The sequence below is a fragment of the Pelophylax lessonae genome (assembly GCF_965119305.1).
Source record: "Pelophylax lessonae genome assembly, chromosome: 3".
Taxonomy (NCBI): Eukaryota; Metazoa; Chordata; class Amphibia; order Anura; family Ranidae; genus Pelophylax; species Pelophylax lessonae.
The window spans coordinates 340979510-341001198 of record NC_138770.1 but is presented as its reverse complement, the minus strand read 5'-3'; the positions used below and the strand labels follow the sequence as shown (position 1 = coordinate 341001198).

Here is a 21689-nt window from a genome sequence, read left to right as displayed (position 1 = left end):
GCAGGCATGGCCACGGAGCAATAGTGGAAGCACAGACGTGCTGGCAGATCCTGGCGACCATTTTATACATATTTAAACCTGAGGTCTGACTAGCCTCATTACTGGATTTTTTTCAGTTCTAATTCCTGTGATCTGTATTCCCACACCTCAGTGGTGGCCGGTGTAATGAGAACGCAGGGGCACCGCCCCCCCCATCCATGCGTCCGGCCCGCTAATCTGCATGCAGGGCGCTGGACGCATGGAGCTTAATGGGGTTTTTTTTTAAATCACCTGATTAGAGCCAGAGGCTCTAATAGGGTGATGCAAACGGTGGAGCTGGGGCACAGAGCAGTGCGCCCAGAGCCCACCCATTGTGTGACAATAGCGAATGAAAATTCGCTATTGTCACACCGATCCTCCTCCTGGCCAATCAGGAAGCGCGTCCGATGCGCGTTTCCTAATTGGCCGCAAGGCAAACCCCATGCCATTGGCTGAGGAGGAGGCGGGAGCGGGAGGACTCAGAGACGCGCCGCCGGGACACTGATGAGAAGCTGTCCACTGCCGCTGCTGCTCCAGGTAAGTAAGGGGGCATGCCCACTGATCACTGCATTGGTGGAATGTATGCTGGCCACTGCATTGAAGGGGGCACGCATGCTGATCTCTGCATTGGGGGAATGTATGCTGGTCACTGCATTGAAGGGGCATGTACACTGGTCACTGCATTGAAAGGGGCATGTATGATGGTCACTGCATTGAAGGGAGCATGTACACTGGTCACTGCATTGAAAGGGGGCATGTACGCTGGTCACTGCATTGAAAGGGGGCATGTATGCTGGTCACTGCATTGAAGGGGACATGTACGCTGGTCACTGCATTGAAAGGGGGCATGCTGGTCACTGTGCATTGAAAGGGGGCACACTGGTCACCGTGCATTGAAAGGGGGCACGATGGTCACTGTGCATTGAAAGGGGGCACACTGGTCACCGTGCTTTGAAAGGGGGCACGATGGTCACTGTGCATTGAAGGGGGGGGCACGCTGGTCACTGTGCATTGAAAGGGGGTACGCTGGTCTCTCTGCATTGAAAGGGGGCACACTGGTCTCTCTGCATTGAAAGGGGGCACACTGGTCTCTCTGCATTGAAAGGGGGCACGCTGGTCTCTCTGCATTGAAAGGGGGCATGCTGGTCACTCTGCATTGAAAGGGGGCACACTATACCTTATTTACTGAAGGCCCCTTTCCCACTTTTGCGACCTCAAAGTCACGCAATTTTTTAAAGTGTTTTTTGCCGCAAAGCAATGCCTATTACATTTTTCTGTTTGCGTCCCCCCAAAAATTTTGAGCACCAGCCGCCACTGCCACACCTGCTGATCTTCTTACTGACCCAGCTAAGTATGACTTTTTTCTTTGGATTTCCCTTGTCTGATTTTGCCTGCTGCTCTTTGTTTTACAGACCCTGGCCTGGACTGTTGACCATGACACTAACTCCTGACTTTGTACCTCACTACCAGCACTTTTCCAACCACTGCCTGTCTTCGACCTGGAACCAGATTGTGATCCTGTAACTGTCTGCCTGGCTGCTGCTATACCCAGCTAGTGACCTGACTCCATCGTTCTACCTGGTGGATCTCTATGCTCCCAATTCAAGTTTACTGCTCCAGCTTCCTAGCACCTGTGGCCTTCTGCTGCCCTAGCAGTCCCTGTTCTCACTAACAGGAGTGCTTGGACAGGAATTGTGCAAGAGTCCACCTTTGTCATCTTGGGCTCCACATTCGGGTACCTGACAGTGAGAATGTGCTCACACTACTGTCATATACTGTATCTGTGGGATGTGTTAGATAGAGCTGAGAGTTGACTGAAAAAGTGGATTGGATGTGACTTCTTAAAAGGGCACCACAGATAAAGTGATTGGGCAGTATACTCTTTTTTATTCTTAGAGGTGGATTTACTAAAGGCAAATAGGCTGTTCACTTTTTTCAAGGGACAATTTCTTTAGTGAATTTTTTTGCCAAATTCACAAAGCGAAGGAAAAATTCACTTGTAAAGTGAACAGCCTAATCACCTTTAGTTAACCCCTTAGATGCTCAAGTAGGGACTACAGTAATATTTAGGGGGCAGGAAGGCGTGTTTGTGGATGGGTTAGTGATTAGGACTTCATTGTCACATTCAGTAAAAACAGAGTTGAATAGCTGATGGTACCTATAACAACAATCAGAAAGACAGCCACCACTCAGACATAGCATGGGATGTAAAGGTGGTAGAGAAAAAAAGCAAAGTTTAGGTAGCACTAATATATACTGTACTATGTTTGTAGTGAGTTAAGCATATTACCATGTCGGTTGTCTGTTGCTAGAGTAATTTAGAGGTCTGTTAATTGGTCTTTAGTTATCACTTATATTTAAATTAATTGTTTCATTTTTTATGCCATTTTTCTAGCACTTTTCTCCACAAGTCTGAATAATTCTGCCTTAATAATAGTCTTTTTTGTGTTGCATTTTAGTCTATAACATTAAATATATTCCTAATTTCCAAATCACGTTGACAAAAACAATCTACCAAAGACAATTGATTTGCTTTCTGTATTTACAAAGTGCTTGATGTTATATTCAAGTGAAACTCAACCATTCCTTTTGTAGAAAAGATGTCTGTAAAGGCACTCCAATTTATTTCAATTCTTTATTATGTGAATCATTTTTTTCCTTGTTATTTTGTTCCTGAGTTTGGATAATAGGTTTTTGCCTCCTAATGAAGTGTGTGACACTTATTCCCAGAACTGCATAGACTGTAAGTGACATTTAATAAACCAGCGTTACAGTGGCATTTTATAATTACTCTAATATACTGCTCTCAAGAAGTTGTGTAGTGAATCATTTTCAGCAGAAAAAAATATAATTTGCATAGCTCATCTAATATATGGAAGGTGCTTTGTTTACAAGAGATAAGGGCTTTTAGTATTTACTGCTTCTTAGGCTTACGCAGATTACTGATTTTATGTAGGTTAAAGGGATGCCCAACAATTGGAAATCCCCTATTGGAGCCATTCTGTGTAGTAACAGAGGAATCCCTACCTTCTAATAAACATTTATTGCCTCCTTGCAATAAACAGCTTCAATCTAGAGACTTCCCTATTTTTTTCTGAAACTAGCTGCCCTCAGCCTGTTGGCCAGTATCATTTAATCCACTTCCTCTGAGTCCAGGCCAATGTGAACCCACCATAGCCTGTTAGTGGACAGTAAAAGAAACAGCACAGATGAGCTCTTCTCTCTGTCTCTCTATTTTCTATTCCTATCGATGTGCTTCTTTTTAGTACATGAACTGATTGGCTCCTTGTGCTGCCTCTTCCTCTTACACCCCAGCCCTCTTGTACAGGATCTGTAAAAGGCTGATGAAATTCAGTTACTTACACATCTTGCTTTTAAAAGTACATGTAATGATGCATTAATGATTACAGTGCTGCATGAATTTGTGTCCTTTTTATCTGCCTAAAGTTCAGATATATACAGTGTTATGGTCAAATGTTAATACTAAATTTTGCTAGCAGTCAGTGATGTATGTGAAATTTGTAACTGTAGTTCTCAGTCCTTAAGAAATCAAGGAGCTCTGGGATACTCTATTAGTAAACAGAAGGAGCCTGAACAAATTAGGATTTTAATTTCTCCTGAGCATATCTTTAACATTACCACTGCAATACTGAACTTCAGGAGTGGCCAATGAGTGGGATTTAGAGATGTTTGAGGAATACACACTAGAAATGTTTACATTTCTCTCTTCCCTTATAATGAATATTTAACACTTAAACTTTTAGAACTAACAGGCAGTATAACACATGACAACCAATTGACAGTCAATTTTCATTGTTTTGACTGCTGTAAGCATATAAGAGGTGAAACCCTATTGGTTGACATGTGTTATTGCATGTCATCATTGATGTTAAAAAGGAGTTCCAGCTGTGGAAAAAATAAAAAATAAAAGTCAGCAGCTACAAATAATGTAATTTAAATAAATTGATGTCTTTGATGACGCCCTAAAAGGTGGGGCGAAACGCGTCAACACATTTCTGGTTGCGTTTTAACCAGTGACATCACTTCCTGGTATCCGTGGAATGCACGCCAGGCGGCGTTCCCAGAAGTAGTGTGTATCGGTCGGCGGAACCAATTCTTCTCTACATGCGACATTTGTATGTAATCTCTGTAAGTAGTATTATCGTGGGCAATAAAATCTTACTTTTACGGACTTCTCTACAGTATGTGGATTATCTATTCTTTCTGAGCTATCCAGAGATTTGATATAAAAGGGTCACAGCGACAGAGTACTAGCCTAAAGGGGATCTCTTTCATTTTTGTATCAGCCTCAAGCCCGTTTGACCCTCAATTGAGGGTCCATCACTTCTGGTGAGTGGGGACTCAGGAGGGGAGTGAAACACTCTGCACTGGCTGTTTATCTTTTGAAGCACGCCAGCACTTTTGTTTGCAGCACTTCAAGCACATTTTCATCAACTATATTGCACGTCATATTGGAATTTTTGTTAGCACTATCTGCACTTTTTATAGAATTGCACAATTTATTCAGTATATAGATTCTTTTAAGCACCTTTGTAATTAATTATGTATTTATCATATATTCTTCAAAATACCAATTTATGCACTTGAGAGAATATATTATATGATTGTTATTGTATTTGAAGCACTACTCCCAAGGAAGCTGCTGAATGTGGGTCCTCCTGGGTTACCGCTAGCAACAGTAGTACATTTAAGCATATTTCCAAGTGTGTTTACCTCAGACAAGGACCAGTCCAGTTTCTTTGGTTTTTAGGTTTTATTAAGAACTTGGGTAGGATAAGAGATGAGTGGGATACTCCAACCAACTGAACTATGCACAATAGGCAGGGATGATGCAAAAAGTGCTGTCTGACGCTGGTTAAAGCTGACTGACGCTGGCTAATGCTGACTGATGCTGGTTAACGCTGATTGAGCTGGTCACGGCTAGGCCACTTACTTTACTTTGCCTTTTGACTGTGAAATAGGATGATAAGCTTCCTGAGGTAATCTGTCTCCTGAGGCAAGCTATATCCTGACATAAACTGTATTGCTGAACACTTCAGGGCCCTTCCTGGTGCCCCCTTTACTCCCTAATCTTCAGGGCTTGTACACTGGCACCCCCTTTACTATATCACTCTGGGTAAGCTGGTTCCTTGATCCCCTTGACCTCTCTGGAGTGGCCCCCTCTCTTAGGCAGACCCCTGGGCAGATCTTGAGTACTCACGATACTGTTTTTCCAGAAGAACTCTGTCCAGCAGCACCACTCGGTCAGCACACACACACTGGATTCTCTGCAGCCCAGCTCAACCCCTGGTCCCTGGGCCACCTTCCTCACTTCAGCAGGAGGAGAGACAGCCGTCACCTCCTCCTGGGACTTTGCTCCCACCAAAAGACCCTCTGCCTCAGGTGCTCTCCGCTTTTATTTCCAATCCCATCATGCACCTCTCCAGGTGCCAACCCACTGGGATGGTTACAAAAGCCTGTGTATCATTGGCCAGGCCTCCCCATTGGACGCAGTGGGGAAACTCCCTCAGACCAGATGAATACACACTGAACAGACTTAACTAAAGATGAAGCTCCTCTGATAAACAGATGAAGCAATTATGTTTCTTCCTGCTGCCTCCCTGTTAAGCAGAAAATGCCAAACGATATCTTCTATCTACATAGCACCTGACTAGGAGGGTGCTACATATTATTTTTTGCAAGCGCTGTTTTTTTGTTAGTTATTTAGCTACAAATAGGGTAGCTGCTGACTTTTAATATATAGATACTTACCTGTCCACGGAGCCCGCGATATCAGCACCCCAGCCAATTTTCGGATCGGCTGCCGGATGCTGCCGCCGCCATCTACTATGAGGGAAACTGGCAATGAAGTGCGCTGCACATTCTGATTGGCTCGGTGGTGGGGGAAGAGGAAGCTGGACGGAACTTCCGAGAGATGGCACGCAACACTTTCTCCCAGAAGTGGGGAAGGGCATCTGTCAAAAACAGGTACCCGTTCCCCCCCCCCCCCCCCTTGACCTGAAAGGTACCAAATGTGGCATCAGAGGGGGGAAGGAAGCAAATGAGCAGAAGTTCCACTTTTGGGTGGAACTCCGATTTAATACTACCATATCTAATAAACCTGGGGCTAAAGGAAACATATCAGAGCAATAGATTTGGGTGTGAAAAGCAGGCATACACAAAAACATGAAAGGTAATATTATATGATTTCCATTTCACTTTCCAGTTTTGAATGCTTTTTAATCTATCAGGAGATATCTCAGAGGGTGCTAATTATTAGGTTTATTTATGAGAAAGGAAAGCCAGTGTTAAATAGTAGCCCCAGAAACCAATTAGATGCTTGGTTTCATTCAATCATAAGATTATTAATTATTAAAAAGTCTGGACTAGAAATATAACAGCTGTATTCTGCTCTGTTGCTCCATAAAACTCCTCCATATGTTTGCCGGTTTTTATGAATTTTTACAAATTCTCTTCCATCTTCCTGGTAAAGAGAGACTAAAGGGGAATTCAATAAAAATCTGCAAAGTGTTAAAGCGGTCTCAGCAGATCCTTAATTCTTTGCAAACTGCTGAATTATAGCAGAAGTGCAAATTTTCCCAGTGTGCATGCTTGTTTCAGATAAAAAGGACCTTTAATATTTAGCTCTAGTTAATGACATCTTAGAGTAAGCCTGCCACGACCCTGGGTCATTTAAACAAATATATAATGAAACATTTGTAAGACAAAAACAAGTAAGCAGAGCTTACCTCCAAATGATCAAATGATTCAGGGATGCATCCAGTTGAATTATGTAAAACAATATGCAAAGATTGTCTTTTCTTGTAGAAGTCAAGCTTGATTCAAACCTTTACCTCCCCCTGAGTCACCCTATAGGTCAGTAAGGCTGGCCATGACTATAAAGAATAAACTGGAGGGCACAGACAAGCATGACTTTTGTAGTAAAAGTAGGAAAAGTCATGATTTGCATAGAATGTAATTATTCTGATATGCAGTTTTCACTGTAGGTTACCTCTGCTGATATATTTTTTCCATCATATACTCAGCTTGAATGTTCCAGGTTGGTGACACATTTGTTTTAAGCTGTCAGTGCTTAGCAAATAAACCTATTCACAACAGGTGTGCTCGGTTAAAGAAGTCAGTCACTACTGATTGCCATCATTTAAAAATTGGAGTCTTTCACTGTACATCTGCATGTACATAGGCTATGCATAACACAAATTTACAATTTTTAAAAGGACCTGCGTGTTAATCATTTTAAATTATAGTCTAAACCTGCTACTGTAAAAAAATCTATGTGAGAATAGTATTCTCCAGTGATTCCAGTGTAGCCCACCAGATATTCCAAGTAGTGTGGCTAGGGTCCTAATGGAGTAAAAGCTAAAGAATGTCAGATGAACTTTAGCAAACAAATATTTAAGGGAGAATTGATCATTAAGAAAAGAGACCATTTTGGAGGGGGATGGAGGATGTGGACATTTTAATTTTCCCGCTAGAGCTGGAGGGACGCCATATGAATATGAATAATAAAAGTGTGAGGATTTTTTTTTTTTTTTTTAATAACTGATCCTAATGTTTCTTTCTTTTTTTTTTTTTACTGGCTTCTATTTCTGTACAGTATTTGGTTCCTGCAAACTGATCTGGCCACAGAGTGATAATATAGGCACCTATTGAGAAGGGATTCCAGGAAACTGGTCATGCTCCCTAAATGTTCTGTAAATCTAATCAGAAATGTGGATATACCAGCAGTTGCACTGTACTAACTTATGGTTACTGCTGTTTACAATTACCACAACACTCCTCTGCTTGTATGATATACTGTATAAGGTATATGGACTACTTGCTTAAAAAAGAGCCTGATAAGGCTTAAAATATTGCTAGCGTTAATATGCTGCATCCCTGTATATCCAGTATTAATAAAAGAGGGTTCTTCGAAACTCTGCGTGAAGCTCTGCGTGTAACCTCAAATACAAAGCTTTGGAATTCCTAGGTAATAAATACATTTCACAATATAAATTACCATAATAAATATTAAAGTTTACTGGGTTGGAAATAGATCAACTTTAATCTAAAAAAACCCCTTTGGTTACATATACATTACACTACTCTACTCCCTTATCTCTCTATAGGGTAGAATTCTTACCCTTATTATGTACATATTTTGCCTTTCTCTAATAAACAATGGACAAAGCACAGACACACAATGTTATTTATGGACATATAATACCTATTTTTATCCACTCACATGATTATTAAATACATTGAAAACCCACCACAGGCAAAGCATGTTCATAACACCTATCTAAATGTATTCTAATTTAAAAAAAACCCTGTACCCCTAATTTTTAGAGTTACCTGTAGTTTAATCCATATTCTATTTGTGTCCACTTTATTGTTATTAATTGTTAACCTTAGTGGTATATTAATTTCTAATAAACACAAGTATATTGGGAAAATGAATGTATAGCCCATGGGTGCTGGTCATACTGCAACTGCCGTTTTTCTGCTGATTGTTTCTGTAAGCAAATACTTATATGTCCCCTTTGCTATGGTATTTAGTAATATGTTCATTTGTATGTTCAGTACCCTTTATTGTTTGTTGTTACCTTGATTTTTATTTTAAACCCTGTTTAAAGCCCTAGTATATATACATATAGTAGCCATTCTTGTCATCAATGTGTATTAGAGGCCAATAGAAAATACAACCATATTCATTTCTTAAAATAATGATTTGACCTAGATAGGGATGATGTGTATATGGCAAACATCTACAAATACCAGCTGCTCTGCAATTTTTTAAAACTACTTTTAGAAAAATAATCTGTATTGCCCTAGATACCAACACAGCATACCAGGCATATGGGCTTATAACCTTTTAGCAAGAAGGCCAGAATCCAGACCCAGCTACACAAATACTTTTCCATTTTCTATGGTTTAGAGTTTCTAAATGAAAGATCCCCTAAAAAATAATAAATGCAGGAAGAATGTACAGAAACAGGGGGTTAGTACAAGTATACAGTGGGTACAAGTGTTACATTTAATTAATGGATATGTTTTTATTCATAAAAACGTTCTGAGTGTGTAAAAAAATGCCTCTTTTTCCAGTAGAGTTTTTTTTTTTTTAAAGAAGGAGGATCTGACATGTGACAATAAAAGAAGAGTTAGGAGGTCCAACAGATAAGGTTCATCAGGGCAAACAAAAATCAAATCTCACCATCTCAACACATACGTACACACACACACACAACCACACAGATGATTCTATAATTTTTAGGAGTGGTTTATTCCCATTTAAACTTTGACTTAAAGCTTATGTGTAGAAGGTCTGTTATTAATATAGCTGCAAACTCACCACTTCCTCCTACTAGCCACACTACTTGGAATATCTGGTGGGCTACACTGGAATCACTGGAGAATACTATTCTCACATAGATTTTTTTACAGTAGCAGGTTTAGACTATAATTTAAAATGATTAACTGCTTTAAAAAAGAATGTGCATCCCTGACAATGATTATTTTAAAGTACATTAAAAGGCCCAATATGACAAATATTAGCCTTATTAAACTGACCTTTTTATTCACAAAGTTTACATAATTAAAAAAACTGCATTTTTTTCCACAATGGTACATTTTATGGTGAAGTATAAAAGAAAAGAAAATTACTGTAAAATGGGGTTCTGGGGGCCTAAAATTGTTCAATTTTCTTTATAACTAATTCTATTTATTTTGCTTTTGTTCTTGTTTTTCTTATTGTATTGCAAATAAATAAAAATGTTATTCTGATCAAATAGAAAAAAGCTGCAGCAAATATAATGATTCACTGAAAAATTGACAAGTGCCTCTAGCAAAGAAACTAATTTGGAACAAAAACTGTAAAAAAAAGTGACAGAAAGTGTCAGCAAATTTCTATTCAAATAGTAACACATTGTTTTAGGCTGACACAAAAGAAAAAAAAAAACTACACGAGACAAAGAGAGAACAGAAAAACAATTGTAAAAAGAAAGGAAAAGTCAAAAGCCAAAAGGATCCAATGGTCACTGGCAGATGGCTTACTAAAGTGAAGTCAAGTGAAAGAAGATGATGTAAACTTAAAACACCCACTTGCAAGTACATAAATAAAAAGGGAACGTTTTCTGTACATGATTTGATATTTGGGCAAATGCAGGTCCACATGACTTTATTTAATTCACTCTAGTACATTACCCCCTTCTGTCTTCACTGTTGAAATGTTCACAGAAAGAATATATATACATCTTTATGCCCTACAGTAAATAAGGATATTGAGATTCACTGTGGAATTCTATGGGCATTTCAGTACAAATCCGCAGGGTGTATTATGTAACTTAGAATGATCCTGCAGTTTAGCTCTTGGCAAAGGCTACAAAAGTTGAGACAGCTAAAACTTAACTTTTTCTGGCTTTCATCAGAACACTAAAAACAACATCTGATTTAATAAATTATGGGCTAGGATAAAGTAAACATATACAAGCGGATAAAGTAAAAGAAAATATTTTTTTTTAGAGATCAATCAAATTGCAGCAAACGATTTTCTTAGTGCAAAGCTATAGTAATGCAAAGTGAATCAAAATAAATCAAACAAAAAGGCTTAAATGATTACATACAGTATATTGAGTTAAAGAGGTTGTAAACCCACTTCACAAACTTTTACCTATAGGTAAGCCTATATTAAAGCTTATCTAAAGGTGCTATAAATATCTCCTAAACATGCACCGTTTAGGAGATATTTACAGTGCATACTGCCAATGACGTCATCGGCGCATGCGCTCTGAAGGAACAGCCACCCATGCCGTTCCTTCAGAGCCCAGTGCCGTAAACGGCGGCTCCTGCGCGCACGCGCGGGAGTGATGTAATCGCGCATCCGGTCAATCAGATGGCCGGAGGACGCGAACCAGGAAGCAGGATGGCCGGACATGTAGGCCGTCCTGTCGCTGAGGGGGCGGCATGGCGGGGGCTTCGTTTTAAGGTAAGTACTTCATAATGAGCTAGTATGAGATGCACACTAGCTCATTATGTCTTTCTCTTTACAAGGCTTTTTTTTTCTCGTTTTTTTAAGTGACTTTACTTCCTCTTTAATAGGTGAAGTACAGATTGGGATTTATGTTAGCAGACGTAACATCAGACATTTTTTTATACATAATGTGTAAGTTATACAGTCACAAGACTCTATTGGGTCTTAGAGATTTAGTAACACTACTCCTGACAATGTCTTCACCTTCCTTTCTCATTTGAAGGATCCTAAAATCTTTGTTGGGGCATCATCCATGGTCATCATTTACCTCCTTGACTCAAAATATGGCCCTTACGTGACAAAATCTTGTATTTTTTTTCTTTGAGTTGGGGAGAATAAATTCTCAATCTCCCTTTCCCGGTTGAGTAAAATTGGGGATAAAGTCTTCCACTGGTAAAGCAAGTAGCTGATACATGGCTGAGACCGTGTGAGCAGACAGTTAGGAGTCTATACCTAGGTGTTTGTTTGGGCAAGGTCACGGATGGGATCTTGCGCAAACAAATTGGAGGAATTCTCTCACGAATGCTTTCAGGTAGCTCTTTGGGATTGAGATCAGGAGAGACTGGAAAAGGTAAGGCACGTTAGGCATGATAGTCATTTTTAAGATTGCCATCCTTCCAAACCAGGTGTATGTGAGTTTGCCAAACTCTTTTATGGAGTGTGGCGAGGGTGGGAAATTAGCAGTGAAGATCTTGTCTAAGGATGGGATAATCCTTGTGCCTAGGTAATTATATGGGAGGTTGTCCACTGAAAAATAAACTCTCCACATAGGTGAACCACCACATTTTAAGGTTTGCAACCGGTGTAACATTTGCTGGCGCTGCAGGGATCAAGCTTTTTTTTAGTCTCTTTGCTTTTTTAATTAGATATTCCTTCATAACACATATATAAATCTCCCACAGCATGAGAGGAGCAGTGTCCGATGTGTCATTATTTGCGACACACTGAGAGAGAAGGGTGGAGAATTCTGAGCGCAAGGCACCCTTTTGTATTAAGGATGTATTTTATTTCCAGTACCATGCCTTGGGAGGAAGGAGTAGGAATGCGAGACCAACATCAGACATCTACCAAGTGAAGAGACTGCATGAAAAGTTTAACGCAATATAAGATATGGGTACAAAAGGTGGGAATGCATTTTGGATGAATTCAGAAGTAGGTCTAGAGTGAGATCTCCCCCAAACTATCAGTGCCCCATTGACAAAATGGTAGAAAGAATTGAGACATTCCTACAGACCCTGTAATTGAGTTTGGTTGGGGAGATAGTGGGATGGCAGCATAACTCTTTGACCCTCTAGGTCCCCATTCAGGAATAGGCATTGTCTGTTTTGGCCGATTTGTTGGTCAAGGTGTCCCCAGGTTACTGTCCTGGAAAGCAGGATACTCACCCCTTTCGTTTTAAAAGGGGCATTTGTGCTGTGGTAAGGGGAACTGATAGTTCAAGAACCTTGGGCATTTATTTGTATAAAAGTGACTTTTTTGTGTGAAGGCAATTTGGGCCCAGAGGCGCCATAGCTCCATCAGGACAGTAGATCATTTCTCAGGACTATTAGGCCCATGCATGTTTAGGGTGATGAATTTGCAGAGAGGCGTCATGAAAATCAGGTTAGAGCAACTATGTGAAAGAGCTGCAAGGCAGAAAAAACTGCAAGGGGTAAGGCTAGGCAAGGTGGATGGAAAGGGAGGGAGATGAAGGGAGAGGGAAGGAAGGAAGATCCTTACCCTGCTATATACAGAACAAACTAAAGGTAGGGCTCAGAAGGAGCCTGTCTGCCCTTCCGAAGCCCATGCTGTGAAGTAATGTGGTCTCAGGGGAGACTAAGGTCCTAGGTGAGGTTGTAAAAAAATATGTAAAATGCATGAAAGGAAACAAAATGGCCAGACATCCTGACAATAGAACCAAAATACTCTCAAGGTAAGTAGATGCAGGCAACACAGCCGAGGAGCAGGGTCTGCCAATGCCCATCAGCGTAGGGAAGAGGAAAGCAGGAGGCACAAAGTGGTTGGGGGGAGAGCCAGAAGGTGCACTGGGACCACCAAAGGAAAGGCTGAGGGGAAGAGTTAAATATTGCATGTATGGTCAGTTCGAGCCCCCAATAAACCCACTGCATTCTTCCTGCCACCAATCCCCCAGTCACATCCCCTAGACAGGGGCAGCAGCAACAGGCAGGTAAGCCAGGGGCTCAGCCCCAGTTCCCAAAAGTATAGACATCTACCAGAAGAAAAACAAGGAATTCATATATCCCATATAGCAAGTGGAAAACGTTTTGCTATAACATTGTAAGGTCTGTTGTAGGAGTTAAACATGCACTGCATGGTGCCCCCAGGGAGCACTCAGAGGGCACAGGGACAGTCCTGGAAGCTAGAATGCTGTATAAATAAATTACATTAAAGAAGTCAAACCAATATCATGTTTCTGCTTAGGACGTTGCCTCAAGCTGGAAGAGACCTAGGGTTCTAGTCCCAGTATGGTTAGCAACAACAGGGGAGAGAGTCCTCTCTCACATAGTGCATAATCAGGGTCCTGCCTGGGTAGAACTCCAGGCTGGATCAATCTCAGGACCATATACTCCCCAATTCAGGAGTGGACCCTCTAGAATGGGTATTTGGTCCATACCACAAAATCAGAATAAATAAACAGCAGAAACAGTTTATCTAAATAAACAGTGTGTCATAAATCTGAAAGGCAAAAGACACCAGTCTGGGCCCACTACACATATGACATAATAACCAAACATTAGTGAACCAAGGCAACACTACTGCAGGATATTTTGTGTAGGGCTCGCATGTGTGGTCCAACTGTGTGCCTACAATATAATATAACACAACACAACATAACATAACATAACATAAGGAAGACTCATGGGTGGGATAGCTGAGCAGGGGCCAGCCCAGGAAATAGGTCATTGGACTTAGGCCAGGCTAACAATAAAGTGGAAGAGAGTACACTCTTCTCAGGTCCAGCCCCCAATGCCCACCCCCTACAGATAGCATTACTGGCAGGCAGGTGGGAGAACAATGGTTATGATGTCAACCTGACTGTATTCTGTAGCAAAGTCCCCTGTGAGATAGAGAGTTCTGAGACAACAGTGTTCATTGAGAGTAGAGGGCCCTGGGGCCAGCTATTGCTCACTATTGCTACCTGATGGGTCTTGCCGGTTGCATCACTGAGGGATTCAACCGGTTGAACAGGATCGGGTGCAGTGGTGGTGGCAGCTTTTGTGGGATCTCCACTGATGTTTAATCTGGGACTTGCATGGCTGGTATCTGCTGGAACTAGTAGCTGGGAGGGCACCTGTAGCCTAAAGGATGTGGTAGCTTTCCGGATAAGAATATGGAAAGGGTATTCCCAATTTCCCAAACTCTTTTTGTGACAAGCAAGTCCAACAATGGCTTAAAGCAATGTCACACTTGTAGTGTCCTGTAGGACAGGTTAGGGTAAAATTAAAATAGTAGCCCCATGAAATTCAACTGGGCCCAGGCGCGAGGAATTGTGCAGGGACTCTTCTTTATAGAAGAGCACACCCTCAAAGAGTTTCCCTGTGTCTGTCCACTGGCGTGGGTCTCTGTCCCTGTATCCTATGGTAACTGTTCAACTCGAAAGCCTCCTCTGCCTCTCTGGCAAGCACCCAATTAGGGATGGCCAACACTGTGGCTTTGAGGTCCCAATCAAAGGTCGCCTCTGGGATCCCCCATAGCTTCAAATTGTTCACCTGACTTTTGTTCTCCAGGTCATCTTGATAAATGTACAGGGTGCAAAGGTGCTGTTCCTAGAGGGAACATTTGGTGTTGAGCTGAGAGAATTCAACCTTCCAAGAATAAGTGACCTGTTTCCAACGTGTCTACCCAGACAGAGAGTTGTGGCACTGTTTTTTACCTCTTCTAATTACAACCTGAGAATTTGTTGTATCATTGTGGCTAAGGCTTGCATGTTGGCTTTGATAATGAGGAAGGCAAATTAGGCATTGGAGCCTTGATCTATGGGCAGTGCAGCAGCTAGTCTAAGCTAGGAAGCTGCAGTCATGCAGAGGAATCTAAATCCTGTGCAGAGAGGGTGCTGTGGGAGTAACCTCCCGTGCTCACGGGTAGAAAGCCTTGTGGACAGTTATCCTTAAGGGATCAATAATTCTCCACAGACAGGGAGGTAGGGGCGGAATGACCCATCATGGCAGACATATTGGGATCCAGAGTCTTACTAATGCCAGGTTCTCCGGGAGCCATAAGAGAGCTGGTTTGGCTATATGCTCTGTAAGGCTAGGCTGTAACTGGTGAAAACCATTTGGCTGGAGCTGGGTTCACTTCTATTATTTCATAATTTAAGACATTAAGTCAAGATTTGCACTGTTTTTTAACATCAAACAAAATATATTAGTATAGTTTTTTATTGCAATAAACTAAACCTTTCTCTTATGGAAAACTTGGAAAAGTGGCTTAATAACTTTGGACACAATTTTACATACAACTACAAATTATAACCTAAACAAATAGGCTTATTAAATAACCAATTTTCAAAATAAAAAATAAAAAATCAATAAGAGTAATTAGCTTTACAATAAGTTTAATATAGACAGATCATTGAAAGACCAATTTTGTCTGGTTACTAAGAGGCTTATTGCACAGTGCTGTTTGTTCTATAGCATAAACCTAATTATGATCTAATAAAATGAACTGTGCCAACAATTAAAGCTTGTACTTAAATTGATAAATCATTTGCTATTTTGGTTTCTGACCTTTTTGATTTGATAAAACCTGATTTTGATTAACAAATATCACCTTTTGTTTTAATTTACTTGCCCTATTTCCCTCCTTTATAGTCCTATCATTTATGCTGTTATTATTCAGCAGGATGCATGTTTTTGTAACAAAAGAGATGTCTTGTTAAGAATGCAAAATGTGCATGTCTGCGGTTTGAATGCTTATTTTTTAATGAAGTATGCTTAATGATCTTGGTCATATTTGTTTCCTGGGTCTTTTGAGAAAGGAGACCCCTGGAGAGTGCAAGGTCGTTTTTCATGTTTGTTGATTAATATTTAAAAAAAAAAGATACATTGTCTTTTACAACAAAACATATGCTTTGAAAGATTATATAAAATATAGTTTGATTTGCTACTTGAGGGCACAGCATGATGTTTTAGTACATGCATTTGACAATATGCACACTTTGCAAGTTGTATAAGCTTGTACAAAATTACTATACTTTTTGTCATATTATTTTCTACTGTAAATGTTGAATGCAATATAGATCACATGCGATTAGGCAGCTGAGCTGTAAATACGTATAGTCTGAAAAATGGGTAAGGTGTGCTTATTCAGAAAAAAAAGCCATGGCAAAGCCAAGTGTTTTTGTTTCCCTCTGGGCAAACTGCAATACAAATTGCATTCTGATTTAAGGTACTAATTTGGAAAAATTACAAAACAAGTTACAGTCTGACTCAAGATCTTATTTTGGTAAACTACATTGCATATCACGGTCAGATAAAAAAAAAAAAAAACAGGTTCATTTTAGAATCAAACCCTCCTCCTTAGCAATTATACTATTCTAAGCTAACCCTCCACCCAGGTGCCTACTTACCTTATTCTAATGGTTACAACCTCCTGCTGAGTTTACATCATCAGTGGAAAAAATTTTGTCAGATGCTACCCACATCTGCAGTAACTTCTCATAAATTTCAATGGGCTATACCTGTACCAAAGGAGTAAGGCTCAATTGAAGAATAGAAAGTTACTTTGTGAGCAACACTGAGAAAATTTCTTCACTGAGGCTGTAAACACAGGGAGGACGGCCATCATCAAAAAGAGGTAAGCGGGCACCAGAATTGGGTGGGGGAGGATAGCATAGGATAGTGGGCTGGGAAGTTTTTAATCTAAAGTGAATCTGTACTTTAAAAATCTGCTGCTAAAAGGGAAGACAGCATTTTCTTTTTCTACAAATTTTTAAAATTAATCCATAGTTACACGAAACAATATATTATTTACACATATTTAAATCAAGTATTTATGTTTATCATTTCTGCACACCTAAATCTGAACTTATCATACAAGAGCATCATCATGCAGTTGGAATATAAGTATAAATAACTATGAAAACTAACCATAATTTGGGCATGTCCATTTGGAAAGGAACTTGAGGAGTCTGCATTTATTGGATCCTGACAGTTTCTAAGCCGACATCTGAAAGCATCCTGGACCTGTAAAAACAATATATAGTATAACTTAGAAAATGTATAAAAACTTTAATTTTGTTTGTGCTATCTTTATTATCTATAACAAGTTCAATTTCAAATATGATCTGTTCCCTTAGATACTAATGCAGACCATTGCACTTATTTCCCTAAACTATAGGAAGAAGGATTGAGTCTGTTTGTTTTAATTACTAGATCAGTTACAGTGTAGAGAATTTAGAACACAGCTATAGTCAATTTTATTTTAGGTAAATAGGCTCTGCTGCGGCAAGAGTCCATTAATGCCTTGACAGGCAATCTATACGGGGCTTGTGAAGTCTTATAGACTTAACCATACTGCTGTTTCTAACTTCTTCAGACTCCTATGTGGAGGGTACCTCACCTCTTAGCCCACCAAATATTCACAGCTCAACAAGCGGACGTATGAACTCGTCTTGTTTTGATTTTATATTTTATATTTATTCAGTATGTATGTGTGTTATGGTGTGTTTTAGTCATCCTTTTAAGATTTTAAGGAGCTCCAGTTAGATGAAGCACAAAATGTCTTTATTTTTTAAAATGTTCTATTTATGATGGTAATGCTTATATTCTGGGAGATGTCAATAAAACATTTTCAAACTATTTTTCTTCAGTAGTGTATTTGGACGTTAAGTGTATATTTATTTTTATCACTAAACATTAAATAAAAATTAGCAAAAAATACAGGACAAGAGGTGCATGTATTCGTAAATACCATGTTTGTGAGCATAAACATAAAAAGGTTAATTAGTCAAAATATATATTTTTTTTAGTTGAATAGAGATAAAATTTCTGCTCGGTATTTATTTCTGACCCAACTGGAGAGATTTGTTTCTTACTTCCTGTCTCTGTAATGATAGCACAAGAAATAAAAGGTTCAGTCAGGACCACTACTGGAAGGTACAGAAAACAATTAAAACATTATATGGAGTTCAAACACTACCTTGGTTTACTAAAAATATTTTTAATGTCTGTGTACATTGATCAGATTTCCTATCACTTCCTTCCCTATCCTGGCCCATGCCACACTCCTTAATGAAGATATTTGCCAGCACCCCACAGATCATTGAGTCCATATGTTTTTTTTATTAAAGCATGATCACATCACAATAAAGTTCAATGTTTCGGAGCCATGCAGGACCCCTTCATCAGGCATGTGATGATAGGCCAGTCTCCTATCTCTGGATTTGATTCCTTCATGATTGAAGGTAAAATAAATGTCCCACCCAATTTTGTAAGTTTGAAATGCGTTTGTGAAACTGTACATCTGATTGCACCTACTTTTTGTTTTTTTCAGGTGGATTATACTATGTTTTTTCAGGACAAATGGAGCTTTCCTTTGGTGGTAAATGGTATTGGATATCTCTTGATTTTTTTTGTTTATTATCAAGGAAAAATAAGCCTAAAATTGTAAAAAAAAACAAAAACAAAACGATACCACATTTTTGTTGTTTATACCCATAGTAAGGCCCAGAAACTATAGTGTGCATTTTGCTTTTTTTTTTTTTTTTTACCTAAAACATGCTGATACTAATTGACACCTAAAATATACCCTGACCTTTGACCCGACCTTTGAATTTTGTCTTGACCTTTGACTCTTACCTTGACCTTAACCCTGACCTAGATCAAGCCTTTGTGTAGCTTTTTTCTTAATTTTTTTTTTAATTTTTACAATTTTTTTTGTATGTTTACCTCTTTTTCTCCTACAAGGAGAGAAATAAGTTATTTATCTTTCTCTCAATTCAGAAGATAAATAAAACACATGGGAACTGCACAACTGATCACTGTAATAGCCAATCACAGGCTATCACTGCGATCAGGTGACCTGTAAGCGGGGGGTCCCAGGTTCTAATTGCTATTATGAGACAAGGAGCTCTTAGTGAGAGCCCGTTCTCTGTGCTGGGATCACACTGTTGAGTGCACTCTCAGCACAAACACAAGGACACATATATGCAGTGCCCAGGTTTAAAGCCCACATTCTGGAATCTGCATATACATGTGGTTATTGGGTTAAACCACTCCCCAATTCCTGTACATGTGCGCATAGATGGGTATCAAGTCACTGCTGTGAACAGTCAAAGAGTACTAATATTACTCCAGTGATGGTCATCTGAGTATCAGGAACTCCTCATACGTGCAACTTGCTAAGAATCCAAGGATGAATGTGCATGTGCAGTAGCATGGATGTGTTTTATATAGGCAGCACACAAGATTTTGCTTAATGTTTGCTTTTCCAGCCAAACCAACCATTCAACTCAATGTAGCATTTCAGATAAACATTGTACAAAATTTTGGACTTAAAGTAATTTTAGAAACAGCAATCATGTAAATAAATTAGAATAGATAATTTACAGTTCCAAAGTATATACTATATGTTTCTCAGTCTCACAGATATGCATTGGCAGGCAGCACCTCACTGCCAATGAAACAGACTTAAAACACAGGACAGCTTTGAGTTTACAATGAAGAACCAATATAACTGCAGTGACATTAAGACACAAATTCAAAATATAGCACGCTACTATTTTTTCTGCTTTGCCTAGTAGTTAGATTTCACTGCAAAGTTAATTTAGATCTTGCTTTGTATACAGTGGTACATTTCTTTGTACTGAAAACCAGTGTGAACCATCCTGCTCTTTCCTTGGAATAAGATTGTGTAAAAAGAGATATATGCTTGTCTATCTAAATATGTTAAAGTACAACTGAAGGTTCCGGTATGAAAGTAGGTAGTACCAAACCCAGCTACTTTTTGAGAGGCATAAGCCTTACAAAGTAAGACAAAAACTTTCCCTACTTTTTCTAAGAAACCCTCCTTTATTTGTGCTCTCACATGCATCTCCCCCCCCCCCCTTCTAGAGTCTGCAGCTCGCAATGAAAGGGTTTCAGTAACAGAGACAGTACTGTCAATCCAGAAAGCAGTAAGAGGGACTAGGTGTGGACAGATGATTGACAAACAACAGGCTTGTGAATCATCCCACTGTAGTACAAGCAGGCACGGCCTACATGAGAATGGCATGGCTCTGAATTCAGTAGAGCAGTAATGTTACCATATCATAAGAGGAAGCTGTTTTAGAAGGACTCCACTCGCAGGCTCAAGTTGTCTGATTTGCTGGGGGACTGTGAGAAAACTGTAAATGCATGTGTACTTATAATTAAGGGATGCAGTACTTTTTTTTAATGAGGGGTCAGACTTGTGTTTTAGGACAGCTGCTGAGGAGTTAATGATGGAAGCATGAATAAAGCAAAGTAAGAAAAAAAATATGGTAAATTACCAATTTCTTTTTGTATTTGGACAAAAGGAAAATTAATTGTTGCTGACAGTATCCAACTATGTTTCAGCCAGACATGTTTCTTTTTTTTAGTTGGAAAGGGTCCCACGGGCAATGTATGCCATTCAAATCACCCTCTGTATATGTATGTACTGTAATAGGAATGTGTAAAAACAGGAAAGTGCATGTGATAGAGGATACCCTACAGGCAATTGCACCATGTATGTTCAACTGTGTACTCTGTACTGTGAGATAAAAGGAGTGTTTGTAGTAAATTGTTAATTTTTAAATGGTACCGACATCCCTAGTGGTCATCATTTGGATGGTGGGAATGAACCCAAAGAGGGGGGAAGGCAGACCCAGGTGATAGAGCCTGTCTACCTAAGATGCAGTAGGAGGAGTACCTCCAAGAAACAGATAGAACAGAATAGTACTCTGTACTGTGATAAAGACATGCTAAGCACTGCTTTTTCAGTGGGTGATCCTTTGCATGTAGTTTGCACATAGTAAATCCAAAACACCTCTATCTTGTATGCAACTGAAAGATTTCAAATGAGCCTTTTCTCATTTAGGTACGTGGTCTGACTTTGGGTTAGCTTTTTCATGTCATTCTTAGGGCAAGCAGACTCCATATCACTTCTTCTTCCGTGCTGTAATGGATACGGGGGAACACAAGAAAGACTAATGTACAACATGAATATACAGCAGAGATGTCCTAAAATCATTCAATATGTAGGCATTATTTTCACATATAGATCAGCTTTCTATGGAAAGAGGTAGGTGTGAAAATAGCCTTTGTTAAAAGGTATAATTCACCTTTATTAAACAACTGCCTTTGCAGATAAGTGACATCTTTAGATAAAAACAAGCTGTGCAGCTTTTCCCAAAGTTGAGTTATGCCCTTGCTTTAGATGTAGGCCTTTCACCTTTATGAAGTCTGACTGGAAAACCTCTAGGACATTGCTAATGACATTCTAATAGAAGCCTAGAGTTAGTGTTTACCATCACAGGAAGAACCCCCTTTCTGATTCAAAACCCTCATGTGCTTTCTCTCTCTGATTCAGGAGCTCTTATTCTGAGCTCAGAGTTTGAGGGTTCACTCCTGCAATGGTGAAGGTGAGCAGTAACACTAAGCTTCTCTTAGCAAGATCCTAGAGGTTTTTCAGTCAGGCTTCA

The 21689-nt window shown here is 39.7% G+C and overlaps 1 protein-coding gene across 4 annotated transcripts in view; it reads right to left on the bottom strand.

The window, feature by feature from the left end:
* ADGRB3 (adhesion G protein-coupled receptor B3) overlaps window positions 1-21689 on the bottom strand; it is a 1221611-nt gene that overhangs the window by 71002 nt on the left and 1128920 nt on the right. For all 4 annotated transcript variants that reach the window (XM_082251903.1, XM_082251901.1, XM_082251904.1 and 1 more), the window contains one exon: window positions 17137-17232. In XM_082251903.1, the coding sequence (XP_082108029.1) occupies window positions 17137-17232 (96 nt within the window). The remainder of the gene's footprint in view (window positions 1-17136; window positions 17233-21689) is intronic.